The sequence below is a fragment of the Panulirus ornatus genome, chromosome 43, assembly GCF_036320965.1.
Source record: "Panulirus ornatus isolate Po-2019 chromosome 43, ASM3632096v1, whole genome shotgun sequence".
Classification (NCBI taxonomy): domain Eukaryota; kingdom Metazoa; phylum Arthropoda; class Malacostraca; order Decapoda; family Palinuridae; genus Panulirus; species Panulirus ornatus.
The window spans coordinates 6,490,179-6,513,320 of NC_092266.1; the positions used below are offsets into that span (position 1 = coordinate 6,490,179).

Below are 23,142 nucleotides of genomic sequence, written 5' to 3' on the forward strand. Positions count from 1 at the left end.
TTTGTGAAGCTCTAACACACGTGATAACAGACGTAAAATTTAAAAACCATTATTACTCATATATATTTAAAAACTGAAAGTTGATGGAGAGAGATGGGTGATTATTGGTGCATATGCACCTGGGCATGAGAAGAAAGATCATGAGAGGCAAGTGTTTTGGGAGCAGCTGAATGAGTGTGTTAGTGGTTTTGATGCACGAGACCAGGTTATAGTGATGGGTGATTTGAATGCAAAGGTGAGTAATGTGGCAGTTGAGGGAATAATTGGTATACATGGGGTGTTAAGTGTTGTAAATGGAAATGGTGAAGAGCTTGTAGATTTATGTGCTGAAAAAGGACTGGTGATTGGGAATACCTGGTTTAAAAAGCGAGATATACATAAGTATACATATGTAAGTAGGAGAGATGGCCAGAGAGCGTTATTGGATTACGTGTTAATTGACAGGCGCGCAAAAGAGAGACTTTTGGATGTTAATGTGCTGAGAGGTGCAACTGGAGGGATATCTGATCATTATCTTGTGGAGCCTAAGGTGAAGATTTGTATGGGTTTTCAGAAAAGAAGAGTGAATGTTGGGGTGAAGAGGGTGGTGAGAGTAAGTGAGCTTGGAAAGGAGACTTGTGTGAGGAAGTACCAGGAGAGACTGAGCACAGAATGGAAAAAGGTGAAACAATGGAAGTAAGGGGAGTGGGGGAGGAATGGGATGTATTTAGGGAATCAGTGATGGATTGCGCAAAAGATGCTTGTGGCATGAGAAGAGTGGGAGGTGGGTTGATTAGAAAGGGTAGTGAGTGGTGGGATGAAGAAGTAAGATTATTAGTGAAAGAGAAGACAAAGGCATTTGGATGATTTTTGCAGGGAAAAAATGCAATTGAGTGGGAGATGTATAAAAGAAAGAGACAGGAGGTCAAGAGAAAGGTGCAAGAGGTGAAAAAGAGGGCAAATGAGAGTTGGGATGAGAGAGTATCATTAAATTTTAGGGAGAATAAAAAGATGTTCTGGAAGGAGGTAAATAAAGTGCGTAAGACAAGGGAGCAAATGGGAACTTCAGTGAAGGGGATAAATGGGGAGGTGATAACAAGTAGTGGTGATGTGAAAAAGAGATGGAGTGAGTATTTTGAAAGATTGTTGAATGTGTTTGATGATAGAGTGGCAGATATAGGGTGTTTTGGTCGAGGTGGTGTGCAAAGTGAGAGGGTTAGGGAAAATGATTTGGTAAACAGAGAAGAGGTAGTAAAAGCTTTGCAGAAGATGAAAGCCGGCAAGGCAGCAGGTTTGGATGGTATTGCAGTGGAATTTATCAAAAAAGGGGATGACTGTATTATTGACTGGTTGGTAAGGTTATTTAATGTATGTATGACTCATGGTGAGGTGCCTGAGGATTGGCGGAATGCGTGCATAGTGCCATTGTACAAAGGCAAAGGGGATAAGAGTGAGTGCTCAAATTTCAGAGGTATAAGTTTGTTGAGTATTCCTGGTAAATTATATGGGAGGGTATTGATTGAGAGGGTCAAGGAATGTACAGAGCATCAGATTGGGGAAGAGCAGTGTGGTTTCAGAGGTGGTAGAGGATGTGTGGATCAGGTGTTTGCTTTGAAGAATGTATGTGAGAAATACTTAGAAAAGCAAATGGATTTGTATGTAGCATTTATGGATCTGGAGAAGGCATATGATAGAGTTGATAGAGATGCTCTGTGGAAGGTATTAAGAATATATGGTGTGGGAGGCAAGTTGTTAGAAGCAGTGAAAAGTTTTTATCGAGGATGTAAGGCATGTGTACGTGTAGGAAGAGAGGAAAGTGATTGGTTCTCAGTGAATGTAGGTTTGCGGCAGGGGTGTGTGATGTCTCCATGGTTGTTTAATTTGTTTATGGATGGGGTTGTTAGGGAGGTGAATGCAAGAGTTTTGGAAAGAGGGGCAAGTATGAAGTCTGTTGTGGATGAGAGAGCTTGGGAAGTGAGTCAGTTGTTGTTCGCTGATGATACAGCGCTGGTGGCTGATTCATGTGAGAAACTGCAGAAGCTGGTGACTGAGTTTGGTAAAGTGTGTGAAAGAAGAAAGTTAAGAGTAAATGTGAATAAGAGCAAGGTTATTAGGTACAGTAGGGTTGAGGGTGAAGTCAATTGGGAAGTAAGTTTGAATGGAGATAAACTGGAGGAAGTAAAGTGTTTTAGATATCTGGGAGTGGATCTGGCAGCAGATGGAACCATGGAAGCGGAAGTGGATCATAGGGTGGGGGAGGGGGCAAAAATCCTGGGAGCCTTGAAGAATGTGTGGAAGTCGAGAACATTATCTCGGAAAGCAAAAATGGGTATGTTTGAAGGAATAGTGGTTCCAACAATGTTGCATGGTTGTGAGGCGTGGGCTATGGATAGAGTTGTGCGCAGGAGGGTGGATGTGCTGGAAATGAGATGTTTGAGGACAATGTGTGGTGTGAGGTGGTTTGATCGAGTAAGTAACGTAAGGGTAAGAGAGATGTGTGGAAATAAAAAGAGCGTGGTTGAGAGAGCAGAAGAGGGTGTTTTGAAATGGTTTGGGCACATGGACAGAATGAGTGAGGAAAGATTGACCAAGAGGATATATGTGTCAGAGGTGGAGGGAACGAGGAGAAATGGGAGACCAAACTGGAGGTGGAAAGATGGAGTGAAAAAGATTTTGTGTGATCGGGGCCTGAACATGCAGGAGGGTGAAAGGAGGGCAAGGAATAGAGTGAATTGGATCGATGTGGTATACCGGGGTTGACATGCTGTCAGTGGATTGAATCAGGGCATGTGAAGCGTCTGGGGTAAACCATGGAAAGCTGTGTAGGTATGTATATTTGCGTGTGTGGACGTGTATGTATATACATGTGTATGGGGGTGGGTTGGGCCATTTCTTTCGTCTGTTTCCTTGCGCTACCTTGCAAACGCGGGAGACAGCAACAAAGCAAAAAAAAAAAAAAAATATTTAAGAAATCACCCCCAAAAGTGCCACATATCTTACTATGTATATCCAAAAGTACAAGTACACCTGGTGTACCTCATACATCAAGGCCTCAACTTTGATTAGGGTTATCTTCTCATGAAACCTGGCAAAAGCTGAAACCATCATAAGTTGAATGACTGAAACTCAAGTTATGAGAGGGCAGGATTATGTTCCTGACCAATATTTTTTCCATACCTAACTCTTTTGTACAGAATACACATGAAACAACTTAGGTTATAAACAATATATCACCTTCTCCCATCATTTATTTGAGACATCTAACTCTCATATTTGATGCTGAATGGCTGTCAGACTGTATCAGGACCACAAATCCTAAAAAAAATTCTGAAGCAGAAATTCATTAAGGATTGGCCAAGTATTATTCTCTTTTGCTCTCATCCCTCTTGTAACAAGAAAGATGGTCTGTGTAAAGAACCAGTTCTCTGGAGGCTCCAATTATGCTCAGTTAACACTTCCTGTCAATATCCTTAAACACCAAGTTAGTTGCTGTTCAAGGTTTCCTTTGATGGGAGGGGGAAGGGGGAGGGGGATGAGGGATTCAACTTCAACCCCTCTTGCCTTAAAAGAGAGAAAATAAAAAGCAAAACCTCATTAAAATCTGAAGTTGTTGAGCTGACCCCTACTGAATGGTAGCTAGCCTTCTTATTCAATCAATTAGATACTGTCTAAGTAAATACTTAAAAAGTAGCTGTTTGGATATGAATCTACCATAAATATCCTGCTCTAGTCTGGTAGGGAAAATTAAAGGCAGTTTGCCTGAGCATGGTAATAGCTGAAAAATGGCACTTGAGCTCATCCCAACAAAAAGTTAGGATAACATTAAAGTTAAGTATTTCCTTTCCTCAGGAATGAGTAAAGGAGTCCCTGACTTACTGGCTCTACCCAGCACTTCTAAAGGTGATAAGATTAACAACCATTGTACTCACCACAACAAGTCTAACCCATCAATTCTCTGAACTTGAAAAAGCTTCCAAAGCAAACAGGCAAAAAAAAGAGGATTCTTTAAAGCATTAAATGTCTAAGGGTGTCATAAACTATCCCACCATTCTTAACTCAACAATGTTTTTAAGCTTGAGAGAGGTCTGATAACTACTAACAAAACTGATCTGATACGTGGAGTTGTAAACCATCAGACCCTGTGGGGTAATCAGCATGCTTTCACATGAAAAGAAATCATGACAAACTATTTACATGAAACTATACAGTATTTGGCTTCATCTATTATTTATCTTATTATTTTATTTTGCTTTGTTGCTGTCTCCCGCGTTAGCGAGGTAGCGCAAGGAAACAGACGAAAGAAATGGACCAACCCACCCACATACACATGTATATACATACACGTCCACACACGCAAATATACATACCTATACATCTCAACATATACATATATATACACACACAGACATATACATATATACACATGTACATAATTCATACTGTCTGCCTTCATTCATTCCCATCGCCACCCCACCACACACGAAATAAACAACCCCCTCCTCCCAAATGTGCACGAGGCAGCGCTAGGAAAAGACAACAAAGGCCACATTCATTCGCACTCAGTCTCTAGCTGTCATGTAATAATGCACGGAAAACCACAGCTCCCTTTCCACGTCCAGGCCCCACAGAACTTTCCATGGTTTACCCCAGACGCTTCACATGCCCTGGTTCAATCCACTGAGAGCACGTCGACCCCGGTATACCACATCGTTCCAACTCACTCTATTCCTTGCCTGCCTTTCACCCTCCTGCATGTTCAGGCCCCAATCACTCAAAATCTTTTTCACTCCATCTTTCCACCTCTAATTAGGTCTCCCACTTCTTCTCGTTCCCTCCACCTCTGAGACATATATCCTCTTGGTCAATCTTTCCTCACTCATTCTCTCCATGTGACCAAACCATTTCAAAACACCCTCTTCTGCTCTCTCAACCACACTCTTTTTATTACCACACATCTCTCTTACCCTATTATTACTTACTCGATTAAACCACCTCACACCATATATTTTCCTCAAACATCTCATTTCCAGCACATCCATCCTCCTCTGCACAACTCTATCCACAGCCCACGCCTCGCAACCATATAACATTGTCGGAACCACTATTCCTTCAAACATAACCATTTTTGCTTTCTGAGATAATGATCTCGAATTCCACACATTCTTCAATGCTCCCAGAACTTTTGCCCCCTCCCCCACCCTATGATTCACTTCCGCTTTCATGGTTCCATCCGCTGCCAAATCCACTCCCAAATATCTTCCTCCAGTTTTTCTCCAATCAAACTTACCTCCCAATTGACTTGTCCCTAAACCCTACTGTACCTAATCACCTTGGTCTTATTCACATTTACTCTCAGCTTTCTTCTTTCACACACTTTACCAAACTCACTCACCAGCTTCTGCAGTTTCTCACGAATATCAGCCACCAGCGCTGACTCATCAGTGAACAACAACTGACTCACTTCTCAAACTCTCTCATCCACAACAGACTGCATACTTACCCCTCTTTCCAAAACTTTTGCATTCACCTCCCTAACAACCCCATCCATAAACAAATTAAACAACCATGGAGATATCACACACCCCTGCCGCAAACCTACATTCACTGAGAACCAATCCCTTTCCTCTCTTCCTACACGTACACATGCCTTACATCCTCGATAAAAACTTTTCACTGCTTCTAACAACTTGCCTCCCACACCATATATTCTTAATACCTTCCACAGAGCATCTCTATCAACTCTATCATATGCCTTCTCCAGATCCGTAAATGCTACATACAAATCCATTTGCTTTTCTAAGCATTTCTCACATACATTCCTCAAAGCAAACACCTGATTCACACATCCTCTACCACTTCTGAAACCACACTGCTCTTCCCCAATCTGATGCTCTGTACATGCCTTCACCCTCTCAATCAATACCTTCCCATATAATTTCCCAGGAATACTTAACAAACTTATACCTCTGTAATTTGAGTACTCACTTTTATCCCCTATGCCTTTGTACAATGGCACTAAGCAAGCCTTCCGCCAATCTTCAGGCACCTCACCCTGAGACATACATACATTAAATAACCTCATCAACCAGTCAACAATACAGTCACCCCCTTTTTCAATGAATTCTACAGCAATACCATCCAAACCCGCTGCCTTGCCAGTTTTCATCTTCCGCAAAGCTTTTACTACCTCTTCTCTGTTTACCAAATCATTTTCCCTAACCCTCTCACTTTGCACACTTTGCACACCAAAGATTTATATTTTTCTATTAAATATACTTTTGGAAGAAATACCAGTTCTCATGAAGAATTTATCTGCAATGTAATTTCTACTGTAGCTAAATTACAATCATATATATCTCTCTAAGAATCAGAAAGACTGTGGAGTGCAAAAAATGAAGGATGAGTGAAAAATTAGCATTGAAAAGTTTTTCAGACTATGGTGCAAACAATGAAACTAACTTAGAAAAGAAATGCTTAATCTTTGCAACTTCTCTTGATTCAATATTCAAAACACGTTTTATTAAAGATGAAACTGCAGTAAAAATGCTCACATTTTAAGAGTGCATACCACCAGAAAAGCATTCTACTGAGGTTAGAATTAAGAAGAAAAGTGACAATAGCGTTAGAAATGAAGGAAGTGGAAAATCAGGAGATGAACATCAGTCTGCAGTGACACATGAATATATGTTCTGATGAAGTTGGTAAAGGTGCCACACCATCAGACACTGAAGCTGAGGTTCTAATGCAATTTGTTGAGTCCACAGTTTATTTATAGGAGAATTCAAGACTACTCATGATCAACTTTAGTTGTATTATCACAACACTACAAATGTGTAAAGAGTAGACAACTCATACTACAATGGGCTTACAAATGTAGGACTGTTCATAACACCACGGGTGTAAAGATAGTAGACTTGTCATTTCAAAAACTGAGTCTTAAATTAACTAAGATAGTCGGGTGGAGGGAACTGCGGATATAAACAGTATACACAAATTTGAAAAAGCTGTTACTGATGAAAAAATTAAGGGATGGGGACCAATGGGTGAAGGATTATAAAAGCACGACTGCAAGCTCACCCCCACTAACACCAACGTATTGAATATTACACAATACCTGATACATTACAACATACAATAAAAAAGTAATCCAATCTAAAAACCGTAAAGTACTGACCTTGTGCTAGGAAAAACGATGGGTCATGACAGCAGCAGCAGACCGAGCAATAAGGCCCCAGAATTTAGATAATATTCGCACTGGCCACCAGCACACCTCCACCAAAGAAAGCGCACGAGTCCAGTGTTGTAAGTAATCTGTACTGCGTGTTCAGGAAAGTTTTCAGAACTAATTTGAAATATAAATGGGAATTCTTAAACTAAACACACACAATATAGCAGAATTTCTCAGATGAAATAAGCCACAAGAAAAAGAAATATGTGGTGGTAAAGAGAAAGCAAATAGTCAACTTGGCTACCTATTTCAAATTCATGTTCACTTTCTTACACCAAAATCTACACTACAGCCTTATAAAATGGCCTCCAACATATAAGAGATTGTTATCCTTCTTAAGCCTCCCTTAATCTTCCTCTCTGTCCTTACATAACATTGGCAGTGTATCTAATATTAATGGTACATTCATTTTCATTTTTCAAGAGAAATGTCATTCACTTTCATTATGTTTTCTGTATGACCATTCCCATAGCACAGTGGGTGTGTAGAACCTGCTCCACTTGGCTGAATCACATCTCTACAAAATAATTCAGTCTAAAATTCCTCTTGTACAGCTCTTTTCACTCTCTTATTCTAACTTACCTAGTCTTGTTCTGTGTCCACTATCACAGGTAGTGCATTATAAAGAGGAGTACAGTCCTATAAGGAGTAATGAAGTGTGAAGTGATGGCCTGGAATATTCATTCTCTTCATGTATCTGGACTGCTGATCTTAATTTTGTCTCTAATTAAACTGCCATACTAGACTTAATATCTTATCCTTACACATTTCATATACCTATCTACCTTTACTTTTTTGTGGCCTTCATATCTTCAGTCTTCTTAATCTTCTGTCAGCAGTGTTCAGTTCTATTTCTTAAGTGATAATGTACCCTACCCTGTCCAGTAAACAGGAGCTTGCTTGGAAATCTCACAACACTCAAACAAGGTTATTATCATACAACCCCAGGATCCCTTACTCTGCAGTTCCTGGGCTGAACTCTGAACAGGAGCTGGGGAATAAAGTTATTTGGAGTAAAAAGGTCCTTGGTAAGATTGTACACCTCTCAGTCCACCAACAGTGATCAGCCTTGGTGAAGGTGACGTCCCTCTCAGTGCAACTACCACCTTAAACAAAGATCCCATGTGTATACAAGACCCTATCCAGACTCATTTACTGGCTTCCTGCACAGTTCTATCCACACTTACATTTACTTTACACACTTGGATTACTTATTGTCACTCCTTCACCACCATGTGACAGCTGTGTTTTCCTAGTAAACTGTACTTGAAATCTCTGTGAATATAATCATCTATAGTTCCCTATTTTGGGTTACCTATTAATGGATACCCACTCATCTTACTATTGTGTTCTAATTGAATCTTGTTACATAAGTTCAACATCTTTTACATATCTTATTTCTGTCACATGTTACAGTTCTTACTGTTAAGGTTCTATAGTTGTGCTTCTGTGACAAGGTCCAAGCTGCTACCCTGCATTACAGATTCTAACTGTCTCCAGTAATAGACCATGAGATGGAAAGGTAAGCGATCATGTTTTACCTCCAAAGTGCATGGATACATATCAAATTTACCAGAAATTACTTGGGAAGTCTCTAGGCCATCATATAAGTTTTCCACTCCTATGTTCACATGTTCATCTATGATAAACTGGATTTGCAGTGTGAGACCCAAAAGGGAGAATGTGGGATGTACTTTTTGTTGACGTGGTCGAAGGTGTTGATAAAGCATGAGGTGGCCTGCCCTAGGGAAGAAAAATCATCAAAGAAATTCTGAAGCTTGGATTTTATGCACTGTGTAAATGCTAGCTAAAGTGCTTTCCTACAGTTTTTCTTTTTTCTAATCTATGTGAAATGGGTACTTGTTATAAACATATATTCTCTACCTAAGAATAATTGAATATTCAAAGAAATTATACTATATTTCTTTATTATACTTTTGTTGCTGTCTCCCACGCTAGCAAGGTAGCGCAAGGAAACAGACGAAAGAATGGCCCAACCCAACCACACACACACGTATATACATACATGCCCACACACGCACATATACATACCTATACATTTCAATGTATACATACATATACATACACAGACATTATATATATATATATATATATATATATATATATATATATATATATATATATATATATATATAGACACATGTACATATTCATACTTGCTGCCTTCATCCATTCCCATCGCCACCCCGCCGCACATGAAACAGCACCCCCCCTCCTCCCCCGCATGCGCAAAATAGTGCTAGGAAAAGACAACAAAGGCCACATTCATTCACACTCAGTCTCTAGCTGTCATGTGTAATGCATCAAAACCACAGCTCCCTTTCCACATCTAGGCTCCACAAAACTTTTCATGGTTTATCCCAGACGCTTCACATGCCCTGGTTCAATCCACTGACAGCACATTGACCCCAGGATACCACATCGTTCCAATTCACTCTATTCCTTGCCCGCCTTTCATCCTCCTGTATGTTCAGGCCCCAATCGCTCAAAATCTTTTTCACTGCATCCTTCCACCTCCAATTTGGTCTCCCACTTCTTGTTCCCTCCACCTCTGACACATATATCCTCTTAGTCAATCTTTCCTCACTCATGCTCTCCAAGTGACCAAACCATTTCAATACACCCTCTTCTGCTCTCTCAACCACACTCTTTTTATTACCACACTTCTCTCTTACCTTTTCATTACTTACTCGATCAAAACACCTCAGACCACATATTGTCCTCAAACATCTCATTTCCAATATGTCCACCCTCCTTTGCACAACCCTATCTATAGCCCATGCCTTGCAACCATATAAAATTGCTGGAACCACTATTCCTTCAAAAATACCCATTTTTACTCTCCGAGATAATGTTCTCGCCTTCCACACATTCTTTAACGCTCCCAGAACCTTCGCCCCCTCTCCCACTCTGTGAATTACTTCCACTTCCATGGTTCCATCCGCTGTTAAGTCCACTCCCAGAAATCTAAAACACTTCACTTCCTCCAGTTTTTCTCTATTCATACTTACCTCCCAATTTACTTGTCCCTCAACCCTACTGTACCTAATAACCTTGCTCTTATTCACATTTACTCTCAGCCTTCTTCTTTCACACACTTTACCAAACTCAGTCATCAGCTTCTGCAATTTCTCACCCGAATCAGCCATAACCACTGTATCATCAGCGAACAACAACTGACTCACATCCTAAGCCCTCTCATCCACAACAGACTTCATACTTACCTCTCTCTCCAAAAAACCTGCATTCACCTCCCTAACAACCCCATCTATAAACAAATTAAACAATCATGGAGACATCACACACCCCTGCCACAAACTGACATTCACTGGGAACAAATCACATTCTTCCTACTTGTACACATGCCTTACATCCTCGATAAAAACTTTTCACTGCTTTTAGCAACTTGCCTCTCACACCATACACGCTTAATACTTCCACAGAGCATCTCTATCAGCTCTATCATATGCCTTCTCCAGATCCATGAATGATAAATACAAATCCATTTGTTTTTCTAAGTATTTCTGACAAACATTCTTCAAAGCAAATATAAAAGGATATATGAGTGTCCATGGCGGATGTCCCCCATTTACGTATCGGACGTATGAAAATCCATCTTTGGGTTTTCCCTTTATGTTGTAGTAATAAGGTAAAAAAGTATGGCGCCTGTAAGAGAAGAGAGAATAATTACTTTCTTTGAACTGTTATTCATTGTGCATTCCAATATACTGTAAGGCAAAAAGAAATTAAAAACTGTAATCTTAACATAAATATCTACAAATATCAAGACGTTGTTTAATGGCAAACCCATCAAATATCAAGAAAAGTCTGTTTTCCTTAAAATTGCCTTCATGGAACCACAAAGCAAACTTAAATCAACATGAATGTATATCTTGTATTCATATGCTTCATTTAGAGGATGAGGGAAATGAATTATCAATATTTTTCACTTAGGTACTACTGCATTGTGTCAGTGCTAGAAGGAAGTGAGATTTTGTGAAGTTTTTGAGACGATTCAGTGGCTGTGAGTAAAAAGATGCCATATCTGAGTCATACACTTACTTTCCTATTCATATCATTTCTAATTTCACTCATCAGTAATAGTGGTGAATATCAATATCATCCTTAAAACAAATAAAAGAGGCTTTATGCATTATGTAGTATGGCCTGAATTTTGAAAATCTTTAATCCTCATGTCTGAGCACTATCTGGATTTTAGAACTATTCTAGAAACATTGTTCCAAATAATGCAGTCTGAATAGGTTGCAACTTTAACAATATGTTTTCTACCTTTATTACAGAATATGAATGTCATTTGTTTGTATTATACATAAGCATATACTATATCAATCATTCATTAAATGTTTACCAAAATTATCATCTTAAACTTACCTAATACCCCTCTCTTCTTTAAACTCCTTTTCACTCAAAAGTGGCCCCCAAATGGCACATTTTTGACTGGGTTTTTCAATAATGTCATGTTAACATTTAATAAAGAGAGACCTCTTTTAACGGAACCTCATATAATGAATTTTCTTTAACAGGTAAGAAAAAACATTTACCATACATATTATAGTCAATAGAAAAGAAAAAAATCCATGAAATGTAGTAGAAAAACAACCATAGAATATATCTGCCAACATTTTCATTTACATTTTCGAAGCCAGTTGTATACACCTCATCAACATCCACTTCAGTTTAATCTCAGTCACTCTCCTTTTAGCCATTTCCTAAGCATACTTAGAGACCATTTCAAACCCAATATATCTGGAAAATGGCTTGCAAGTGTGAGTATAGATAAAGAATCTAAGGTGTCAAGGAATATGATTGATATAGACTTAAAGATGCAAAGTTAAGGCAGGTGAGCATTAGGCACATTCCGGTCAGTCACATAGATTAGCTTCCTTACCATTAAAATGATAATTGACAACAGTGAGAGACTAAAAAGACCCAGCTAGTCCACCATATCCTGAGATGTAACTAATTTTTCCCACACAAAGAATAAGCCAAAAGAAATGATGGAAAACAGGCTAAGGAAGATGTAGGTGTGCTGTTGGAGTGCAGCAATGGTGATGATCAACACTGTAAGCTCTGATAAACTTGTGGATATTGATTAAATTTAATGGTTTTTATATCAATACTGCTTTTGTTTTACCTTTAAAAACATCTCTGAACCCATTACTGTTACAAAGGAAGCCATATATAGCACTCACTGATATAAGAACTGATACTGTCAGGCATGTATCTCCCTAGGCACCACGTTATAATGACCCCTTTTAACAGATTCTTTGTGTATTGGTCATTCCTCAAGAATGCATCTTGTTCATTACAGGAGGTGTCTACAAACACATGAAAATATGACAATATGAAGAACAGGCACTGTTCGAGTCATACTCTATGGAGCCTACTGCCATAGACGTGGTTACCACAGTATTTATCTCATCTAGTTTCACCAGTATCCCTGTGTTTTATGTATGCAAAATTACTGAGTAAATAAAATGCTATAAACAATTATCAAAATACAAAAAATAAATCAAATGCTCTTCCTACACGAGGCAGAGTCTGCTCTGGACAAACTTTCACCACCTAATACTAACATCAACTAATGCTCCACTCACTCCCTGCGTCAACTGTGGTGAGTATCCTGTTCTATCTTATGTGATATGTTTGAACTTTTCATCTGTATTTATACAATAATAATGTGAAAACTGTCCGGGAGGGAAACATGGAGTGTAACCCCTCTTTTACTATGCAAAACTGGGTTTCCTTTCCATAGCTTCTTTTTTTGTATGTACCTCCTTTGCAGAGGAAGGGAAGCATATATGATGAGATCCTGATGAGGGGTGTGGTTTCCAGCATTCTTATAAATGCACTTTGAAATGTAGAATGTTCACTCAAATGAATGACGATGAATTGAGGAATCTTGTTTATAAAGATTACACATGTGCCATTTTTTTTTTTTTTTTTTTTTTTTTTTTTATACTTTGTCGCTGTCTCCCGCGTTTGCGAGGTAGCGCAAGGAAACAGACGAAAGAAATGGCCCAACCCCCCCCCCATACACATGTACATACACACGTCCACACACGCAAATATACATACCTACACAGCTTTCCATGGTTTACCCCAGACGCTTCACATGCCTTGATTCAATCCACTGACAGCACATCAACCCCTGTATACCACATCGCTCCAATTCACTCTATTCCTTGCCCTCCTTTCACCCTCCTGCATGTTCAGGCCCCGATCACACAAAATCTTTTTCACTCCATCTTTCCACCTCCAACTTGGTCTCCCTCTTCTCCTCGTTCGCTCCACCTCCGACACATATATCCTCTTGGTCAATCTTTCCTCACTCATTCTCTCCATGTGCCCAAACCATTTCAAAACACCCTCTTCTGCTCTCTCAACCACGCTCTTTTTATTTCCACACATCTCTCTTACCCTTACGTTACTTACTCGATCAAACCACCTCACACCACACATTTTCCTCAAACATCTCATTTCCAGCACATCCATCCTCCTGCGCACATCTCTATCCATAGCCCACGCCTCGCAACCATACAACATTGTTGGAACCACTATTCCTTCAAACATACCCATTTTTGCTTTCCGAGATAATGTTCTCGACTTCCACACATTTTTCAAGGCTCCCAAAATTTTCGCCCCCTCCCCCACCCTATGATCCACTTCCGCTTCCATGGTTCCATCCGCTGACAGATCCACTCCCAGATATCTAAAACACTTCACTTCCTCCAGTTTTTCTCCATTCAAACTCACCTCCCAATTGACTTGACCCTCACCCCTACTGTACCTAATAACCTTGCTCTTATTCACATTTACTCTTAACTTTCTTCTTCCACACACTTTACCAAACTCAGTCACCAGCTTCTGCAGTTTCTCACATGAATCAGCCACCAGCGCTGTATCATCAGCGAACAACAACTGACTCACTTCCCAAGCTCTCTCATCCCCAACAGACTTCATACTTGCCCCTCTTTCCAGGACTCTTGCATTTACCTCCCTAACAACCCCATCCATAAACAAATTAAACAACCATGGAGACATCACACACCCCTGCCGCATGTGCCATATTTTCACAATTTATTGGATTTAAGCTAAAACCTGCATTGATCCTATTACTAAAAAATTTTGTTTCAAGTGAAACTCTTCCAAGAGGATTTACTCTAAAAGAAGGCAGTGATCTTTCTTTAACAACAAAAATTATATACTTTTTTTGCAGTTTCTGACATGTTTCATTCATTTCATAAAATCTCCCATAAGCTGCAGCAGCTGATAACCATGAGGAAAATAAAACACAATAAGTTCCCAAGTGCATTTTTCATGTAATGATCACATCGTCAAGATAGATACAAGAATGAGATGGAAAACTTAGATCAGTCAGATTACATATAAATAAACATGAGTGATAGAAACTGGGTAGGATAAAAGAATGCTGTACAGGTATACGAAGTCCACATGCTATGTTGACATGCATCCGACTTACATCCATTTTGAGATCCAACCAGCTGGTCAGAACAGAACTCGGAAATATGTAGGAAAGAGGTTGTATTCTGTAAACACAGTCTGCAGAATTGTCTGGCAAGTTCTTGATAAATATTAATAAAGGTATATACAAACTGGATAGCTTTCTTGAGGGCAAACATGTAAATGGTTCCCTGTCTTGTCCGCATAATAAAATTTTATGACAGGCACAGTACCAGACCCAAACACCAACTGGAAACACTTATGCACCAACAGTGTCTTACCTCCACCTCTTCTTTGTATATAACTGAATATTCTAAGTTTTCTAACGCATTCTTGTATCTCCCATGAAAGTGCACTTAGGAACTTATTGTGTTTCATTTTCATCATGGTTATCAGCAAATGCTCCCACAAGCTGTATTATTTTACTGTAAACTTCATTCAATCCACAATTTTTCACAAACCTTGCCATAGTATGTATTCTACCATATACTTTCCCAAGAGATGGCCAGAGAGCGTTATTGGATTACGTGTTAATTGACAGGCGTGCGAAAGAGAGACTTTTGGATGTTAATGTGCTGAGAGGTGCAACTGGAGGGATGTCTGATCATTATCTTGTGGAGGCTAAGGTGAAGATTTGTATGGGTTTTCAGAAAAGAAGAGTGAATGTTGGGGTGAAGAGGGTGGTGAGAGTAAGTGAGCTTGGGAAGGAGACTTGTGTGAGGAAGTACCAGGAGAGACTGAGTACAGAATGGAAAAAGGTGAGAACAATGGAAGTAAGGGGAGTGGGGGAGGAATGGGATGTATTTAGGGAATCAGTGATGGATTGCGCAAAAGATGCTTGTGGCATGAGAAGAGTGGGAGGTGGGTTGATTAGAAAGGGTAGTGAGTGGTGGGATGAAGAAGTAAGAGTATTAGTGAAAGAGAAGAGAGAGGCATTTGGACGATTTTTGCAGGGAAAAAATGCAATTGAGTGGGAGATGTATAAAAGAAAGAGACAGGAGGTCAAGAGAAAGGTGCAAGAGGTGAAAAAAAGGGCAAATGAGAGTTGGGGTGAGAGAGTATCATTAAATTTTAGGGAGAATAAAAAGATGTTCTGGAAGGAGGTAAATAAAGTGCGTAAGACAAGGGAGCAAATGGGAACTTCAGTGAAGGGCGCAAATGGGGAGGTGATAACAAGTAGTGGTGATGTGAGAAGGAGATGGAGTGAGTATTTTGAAGGTTTGTTGAATGTTTGATGATAGAGTGGCAGATATAGGGTGTTTTGGTCGAGGTGGTGTGCAAAGTGAGAGGGTTAGGGAAAATGATTTGGTAAACAGAGAAGAGGTAGTGAAAGCTTTGCGGAAGATGAAAGCCGGCAAGGCAGCAGGTTTGGATGGTATTGCAGTGGAATTTATTAAAAAAGGGGGTGACTGTATTGTTGACTGGTTGGTAAGGTTATTTAATGTATGTATGACTCATGGTGAGGTGCCAGAGGATTGACGGAATGCGTGCATAGTGCCATTGTACAAAGGCAAAGGGGATAAGAGTGAGTGCTCAAATTACAGAGGTATAAGTTTGTTGAGTATTCCTGGTAAATTATATGGGAGGGTATTGATTGAGAGGGTGAAGGCATGTACAGAGCATCAGATTGGGGAAGAGCAGTGTGGTTTCAGAAGTGGTAGAGGATGTGTGGATCAGGTGTCTGCTTTGAAGAATGTATGTGAGAAATACTTAGAAAAGCAAATGGATTTGTATGTAGCATTTATGGATCTGGAGAAGGCATATGATAGAGTTCATAGAGATGCTCTGTGGAAGGTATTAAGAATATATGGTGTGGGAGGCAAGTTGTTAGAAGCAGTGAAAAGTTTTTATCGAGGATGTAAGGCATGTGTACGTGTAGGAAGAGAGGAAAGTGATTGGTTCTCAGTGAATGTGGGTTTGCGGCAGGGGTGTGTGATGTCTCCATGGTTGTTTAATTTGTTTATGGATGGGGTTGTTAGGGAGGTAAATGCAAGAGTTTTGGAAAGAGGGGCAAGTATGAAGTCTGTTGGGGATGAGAGAGCTTGGGAAGTGAGTCAGTTGTTGTTCGCTGATGATACAGCGCTGGTGGCTGATTCATGTGAGAAACTGCAGAAGCTGGTGACTGAGTTTGGTAAAGTGTGTGGAAGAAGAAAGTTAAGAGTAAATGTGAATAAGAGCAAGGTTATTAGGTACAGTAGGGTTGAGGGTCAAGTCAATTGGGAGGTGAGTTTGAATGGAGAAAAACTGGAGGAAGTGAAGTGTTTTAGATATCTGGGAGTGGATCTGGCAGCGGATGGAACCATGGAAGCGGAAGTGGATCATAGGGTGGGGGAGGGGACGAAAATTCTGGGGGCCTTGAAGAATGTGTGGAAGTCGAGAACATTATCTCGGAAAGCAAAAATGGGTATGTTTGAAGGAATAGTGGTTCCAACAATGTTGTATGGTTGCGAGGCGTGGGCTATGGATAGAGTTGTGCGCAGGAGGATGGATGTGCTGGAAATGAGATGTTTGAGGACAATGTGTGGTGTGAGGTGGTTTGATCGAGTGAGTAACGTAAGGGTAAGAGAGATGTGTGGAAATAAAAAGAGCGTGGTTGAGAGAGCAGAAGAGGGTGTTTTGAAGTGGTTTGGGCACATGGAGAGAATGAGTGAGGAAAGATTGACCAAGAGGATATATGTGTCGGAGGTGGAGGGAACGAGGAGAAGAGGGAGACCAAATTGGAGGTGGAAAGATGGAGTGAAAAAGATTTTGTGTGATCGGGGCCTGAACATGCAGGAGGGTGAAAGGAGGGCAAGGAATAGAGTGAATTGGAGCGATGTGGTATACCGGGGTTGACGTGCTGTCAGTGGATTGAATCAAGGCATGTGAAGCGTCTGGGGTAAACCATGGAAAGCTGTGTAGGTATGTATATTTACGTGTGTGGACGTATGTATATACATGTGTATGGGGGGGGGTTGGGCCATTTCTTTCGTCTGTTTCCTTGCGCTACCTCGCAAACGCGGGAGACAGCGACAAAGTATAATAAATAAGAAAAACTTTCCCAATATCAGTATATGGTGGGTACATATTTATGCTCAATCCAGAATTCTTATAACTTGAATGAACAAGGTCCACCTGGTCCAAGCAACTAGATATCCTCTCTGCTTATGTCTCACATATTACAATGACTATATTACCACTGTACCATCATGCACCTTATCTTTCTCAGTAAAAACCATTTTCTGCAATTTATCATTACAAGCTCAAGCAGTGTGGTTTCAGAAGTGGTAGAGGATGTGTGGATCAGGTGTTTGCTTTGAAGAATGTATGTGAGAAATACTTAGAAAAGCAAATGGATTTGTATGTAGCATTTATGGATCTGGAGAAGGCATATGATAGAGTTGATAGAGATGCTCTGTGGAAGGTATTAAGAATATATGGTGTGGGAGGCAAGTTGTTAGAAGCAGTGAAAAGTTTTTATCGAGGATGTAAGGCATGTGTACGTGTAGGAAGAGAGGAAAGTGATTGGTTCTCAGTGAATGTAGGTTTGCGGCAGGGGTGTGTGATGTCTCCATGGTTGTTTAATTTGTTTATGGATGGGGTTGTTAGGGAGGTGAATGCAAGAGTTTTGGAAAGAGGGGCAAGTATGAAGTCTGTTGGGGATGAGAGAGCTTGGGAAGTGAGTCAGTTGTTGTTCGCTGATGATACAGCGCTGGTGGCTGATTCATGTGAGAAACTGCAGAAGCTGGTGACTGAGTTTGGTAAAGTGTGTGAAAGAAGAAAGTTAAGAGTAAATGTGAATAAGAGCAAGGTTATTAGGTACAGTAGGGTTGAGGGTCAAGTCAACTGGGAGGTGAGTTTGAATGGAGAAAAACTGGAGGAAGTGAAGTGTTTTAGATATCTGGGAGTGGATCTGGCAGCGGATGGAACCATGGAAGCGGAAGTGGATCATAGGGTGGGGGAGGGGGCGAAAATTCTGGGGGCCTTGAAGAATGTGTGGAAGTCGAGAACATTATCTCGGAAAGCAAAAATGGGTATGTTTGAAGGAATAGTGGTTCCAACAATGTTGTATGGTTGCGAGGCGTGGGCTATGGATAGAGTTGTGCACAGGAGGATGGATGTGCTGGAAATGAGATGTTTGAGGACAATGTGTGGTGTGAGGTGGTTTGATCGAGTAAGTAACGTAAGGGTAAGAGAGATGTGTGGAAATAAAAAGAGTGTGGTTGAGAGAGCAGAAGAGGGTGTTTTGAAATGGTTTGGGCACATGGAGAGAATGAGTGAGGAAAGATTGACCAAGAGGATATATGTGTCAGAGGTGGAGGGAACGAGGAGAAGAGGGAGACCAAATTGGAGGTGGAAAGATGGAGTGAAAAAGATTTTGTGTGATCGGGGCCTGAACATGCAGGAGGGTGAAAGGAGGGCAAGGAATAGAGTGAATTGGAGCGATGTGGTATACCGGGGTTGACGTGCTGTCAGTGGATTGAATCGGGGCATGTGAAGCGTCTGGGGTAAGCCATGGAAAGCTGTGTAGGTATGTATATTTGCGTGTGTGGACGTATGTATATATATGTGTATGGGGGTGGGTTGGGCCATTTCTTTCGTCTGTTTCCTTGCGCTACCTCGCAAACGCGGGAGACAGCGACAAAGCAAAAAAAAAAGAAAAAAAAAGCTCATCATTCAATTCTCTGGGTCTCTACCATTATTTCAAACTTTTATTATATTGCATCAGAGTAACTTCTTACCACATCCTTCAAGATCTGTATCATGTCAATATTAAAGCTTGAACATAATTCAACCTTCACGTTATCTTTTTATGACAATTCAAATGTTGCTTAAAAACCCTATAGTCTACAACTGTATGATTACAACCTGTTTTCAATAATGCATTACTGATTCATATATTACTAATCTTTTCACTAACGCACAAGTATGAGTGTTTTTCCTTTAAAATCTATCATGCTAAACTGCATGGCAGGAGGAAGTATATGCAAACTTCTTACAATTAAAGAAAGAAATCCATCTTTCAGATGTATGTTTTGGCTTTAATGTAAACTACAAGGTTACAATATACCTCTTTTTGGTTGGAATCAAACCAATGATGTTACATAAGATCTATTTATCTATCTATCCATCTATCTATATCTCTGATACCTGCTCCCTTCAGGAACTCCCATCAAATGGTGAACATGGCAAAAGAGCCTCCATTTATCCTTGTCCTTACATGCCTCCCTCACAAACACCATTCCATGCATTCTTCGTCTCCTTTCTCTCCCTCCAGTATTCCTACACCCTATTTGCCCATGTCATAGGTGGTCTTCCACTCATGCCAGTCCCTTTAATTGTACTATCATACACTCTTGTAAACTCCCAGTCTTGCATTCTTTCCACATGCCCAAACCACCTCAAAATATTACATTTCACCCATTCTACCACTCCACAATTCACTTTCCTTGTATTCCTTGCCATACCACATCTCTCATATACCCTTTTATTTACTTCTTCGTACCATCTAGTCACACCACATGCCCTTTTCAAATAGCTCATTTCCACAGCCTGGATTCTTGAACTCTTGTGCCTCATTCCATGTCAATGTTTTGGCTGCATAGGCCAGGGTTGCAAGGACTATGCTGTCCCATAATCATTTGAAGAAAGAAATTATCAATTTCCTGTCATTTGTGTGATCACAGAAAAGCATCATCATGGTAACAACATTTTTGTTTACTTAATTCATAAGCAAAGAATCAATAGTCAGAAGGGCTCACTCATGAAGCAGTGTCTAAAGTTGCCAGTCAAAAGTTTGTTCTTCTTTGCTTGCCTAGTTTTACAATAAATCACATTTGCATGAAATAGGGCCTTTCATTTTCTTTGATCAATATAAGAAATATCACAATTTATTGATTATCAAATCAAAGTAAAATTCAATAAGATTTCCTGGATAAGAACTAATAGAGAAACACTGAAACTATATTTCCACCCTGAGGGTCACCAGGCCAAAAAAAATTCTGTGTTCAGGGTCATGTCCAAAAAAGTTTGGGAAACACTGCCCTATGCCACGTATCCTTAACACTTCCCAAAAAGCATTCCACTCAACTCTGCCATACACTTTCTCCAGATCCATAAAAACTGTATATAATTTTTTTTTTTATAAATATTTGTCATTTGCCGTGTTAGCTAAGTAACATTAAAAACAGAGGACTGAGCCTTAGAGAGTATATCCTCACCTAGCCCCCTTCTCTGTTCCTTCTTTTGAAAAAATTAAAACAGGAGGGGAGGATTTCCAGCCCCCCCTTTTAGTTGCCTTCTATGACATGCAGGGAATACATGGGAAGTATTCTTTCTCCCCTATCCACAGGGGGATACTTACTTGGTGAGATGGAATCGGAGCTTCCCCAGGTGGGATAGCCTCCTCCTTCTAGACCTAAGTGGCAGTAGGGTTCCTTCTTCTTACTTCTGCTATAGGCTTAGACATACAACTTTTTACCTCTTGCTAAATACTTTTCCATGGTCATCTTTACTATCCACATTCTATACCTTTACTAAAACCCCCCTTGCTCTTCACTTATTCACTGAGTCACTTCCATCACTCTGTCAATTAATACTCTTGCACGCTTCCATCACCCTGTCAATTAATATTCTTGCTTGCACTTTTCCTGGTATACGTATCAGACTTATTCCCCTATAACCGCCACATACATCCTTAGCATTTTTCCTTTGAATAAAGGAACAATAATGGCTTTCACTCAATCCTCAGGCATCCACCCTATATCACACTTTCTCCTCCATACTTCAGCATTTCAGCAGTAATCCCATCCACTTCAGGTGCCTTTCCTACCTTCAGCCTCATTATTGCTCTTCCCTTTTTTCTATAGGCCCCTGCACTTGTATCCTCTTCCTTCCCTCTTCCATATCCATGCCTCCCCTTCTCCCACATTCATCAGTTCTTCAAAATAGACTTTCCATCTACCTTTCACTTCCTCCTTTTGATTCAGCAATTCCCCTTCCTTACTTCTCATATCCCTATTTCCACTCTTACATCCAACTCTTTCTTTTTTTACCTCCTCCCAGTATCATTTTTTATTATCATGAAACTTTCAACTTTCTTCCAAAATCTTCATCTACTCTTTCTTTGCTTTCCTCTAACAGCCTCTTAACATTCTGCTGAACTTTCAATGGTAAATTCCTATCAAGCAATCTACCATATGCCTTTTTCTTCTCTTCCACAGGATTTCTAATCTGTTGTGTCCACCATGCACTGCCCTTTTCATTCCTGCATCTCACTACCTTGTATCTGACTACTGATTCCAAAACACTTACTAGCATTTTACTAAATATCTTAAACACCTCATTCATACATGACTGCATTTCTATATTCACTGCACTTCAATCTAAGCATTCAGTTACCTTCCTTGCATAGTCCTCCCTGTGTTTTTCCTGATTCATCTCTCTTGCCAACACTTTTACCTCTCCATTCTTCCCTACACTATACCTCCACTTCTCCCTGATCCTCATTCCCACAAGAACTGCAAAATGGTCAAATTCTCCAACCCTTCTTAATCTTTCATCCACTGCCACATAAGTCAATCAAAGCCTTTTACTCTTTTCTTCCATCATTCCTCATCCATGTATATCTGTGGATCATCTTGTGCTGAAAAAAGGTGTTTGCAAGAAATAAGACCCTCTTAGCACAAAATATCCACAGGATAGCTTCCATTTTCATTTATTCCAGACACTCCCCATTTACCAACTATCTCACCAATTTCATCATATCCCACTTTTGCATCCATATCACTCAATACCACCCAGGAAAAGGGGATAAGAGTGAGTGCTCAAATTACAGAGGTATAAGTTTGTTGAGTATTCCTGGGAAATTATATGGGAGGGTGTTGATTGAGAGGGTGAAGGCATGTACAGAGCATCAGATTGGGGAAGAGCAGTGTGGTTTCAGAAGTGGTAGAGGATGTGTGGATCAGGTGTTTGCTTTGAAGAATGTATGTGAGAAATACTTAGAAAAGCAAATGGATTTGTATGTAGCATTTATGGATCTGGAGAAGGCATATGATAGAGTTGATAGAGATGCTCTGTGGAAGGTACTAAGAATATATGGTGTGGGAGGCAAGTTGTTAGAAGCAGTGAAAAGTTTTTATCGAGGATGTAAGGCATGTGTACGTGTAGGAAGAGAGGAAAGTGATTGGTTCTCAGTGAATGTAGGTTTGCGGCAGGGGTGTGTGATGTCTCCATGGTTGTTTGATTTGTTTATGGATGGGGTTGTTAGGGAGGTGAATGCAAGAGGTTTGGAAAGAGGGGCAATTATGCAGTCTGTTGGGGATGAGAGAGCTTGGGAAGTGAGTCAGTTGTTGTTCGCTGATGATACAGTGCTGGTGGCTGATTCATGTGAGAAACTGCAGAAGCTGGTGACTGAGTTTGGTAAAGTGTGTGAAAGAAGAAAGTTA

The 23,142-nt window shown here is 40.2% G+C and overlaps 1 protein-coding gene and 1 long non-coding RNA gene across 3 annotated transcripts in view; both read right to left on the reverse strand.

Moving 5' to 3' along the window:
* Window positions 1-9,204, reverse strand: part of LOC139762292 (uncharacterized) — a 52,533-nt gene extending 43,329 nt beyond the window's left edge. For both annotated transcript variants that reach the window (XR_011715684.1, XR_011715683.1), the window contains exon 1: window positions 7,154-9,204. This is a non-coding gene — a long non-coding RNA (uncharacterized lncRNA). The remainder of the gene's footprint in view (window positions 1-7,153) is intronic.
* Window positions 9,205-9,910: 706 nt separating this feature from the next.
* Naa60 (N-alpha-acetyltransferase 60) overlaps window positions 9,911-23,142 on the reverse strand; it is a 129,984-nt gene continuing 116,752 nt past the window's right edge. Inside the window, exon 5 of the mRNA XM_071686877.1 lies at window positions 9,911-10,894. Coding sequence (XP_071542978.1) covers window positions 10,657-10,894 — 238 coding nt within the window. The 3' untranslated portion in view covers window positions 9,911-10,656. The remainder of the gene's footprint in view (window positions 10,895-23,142) is intronic.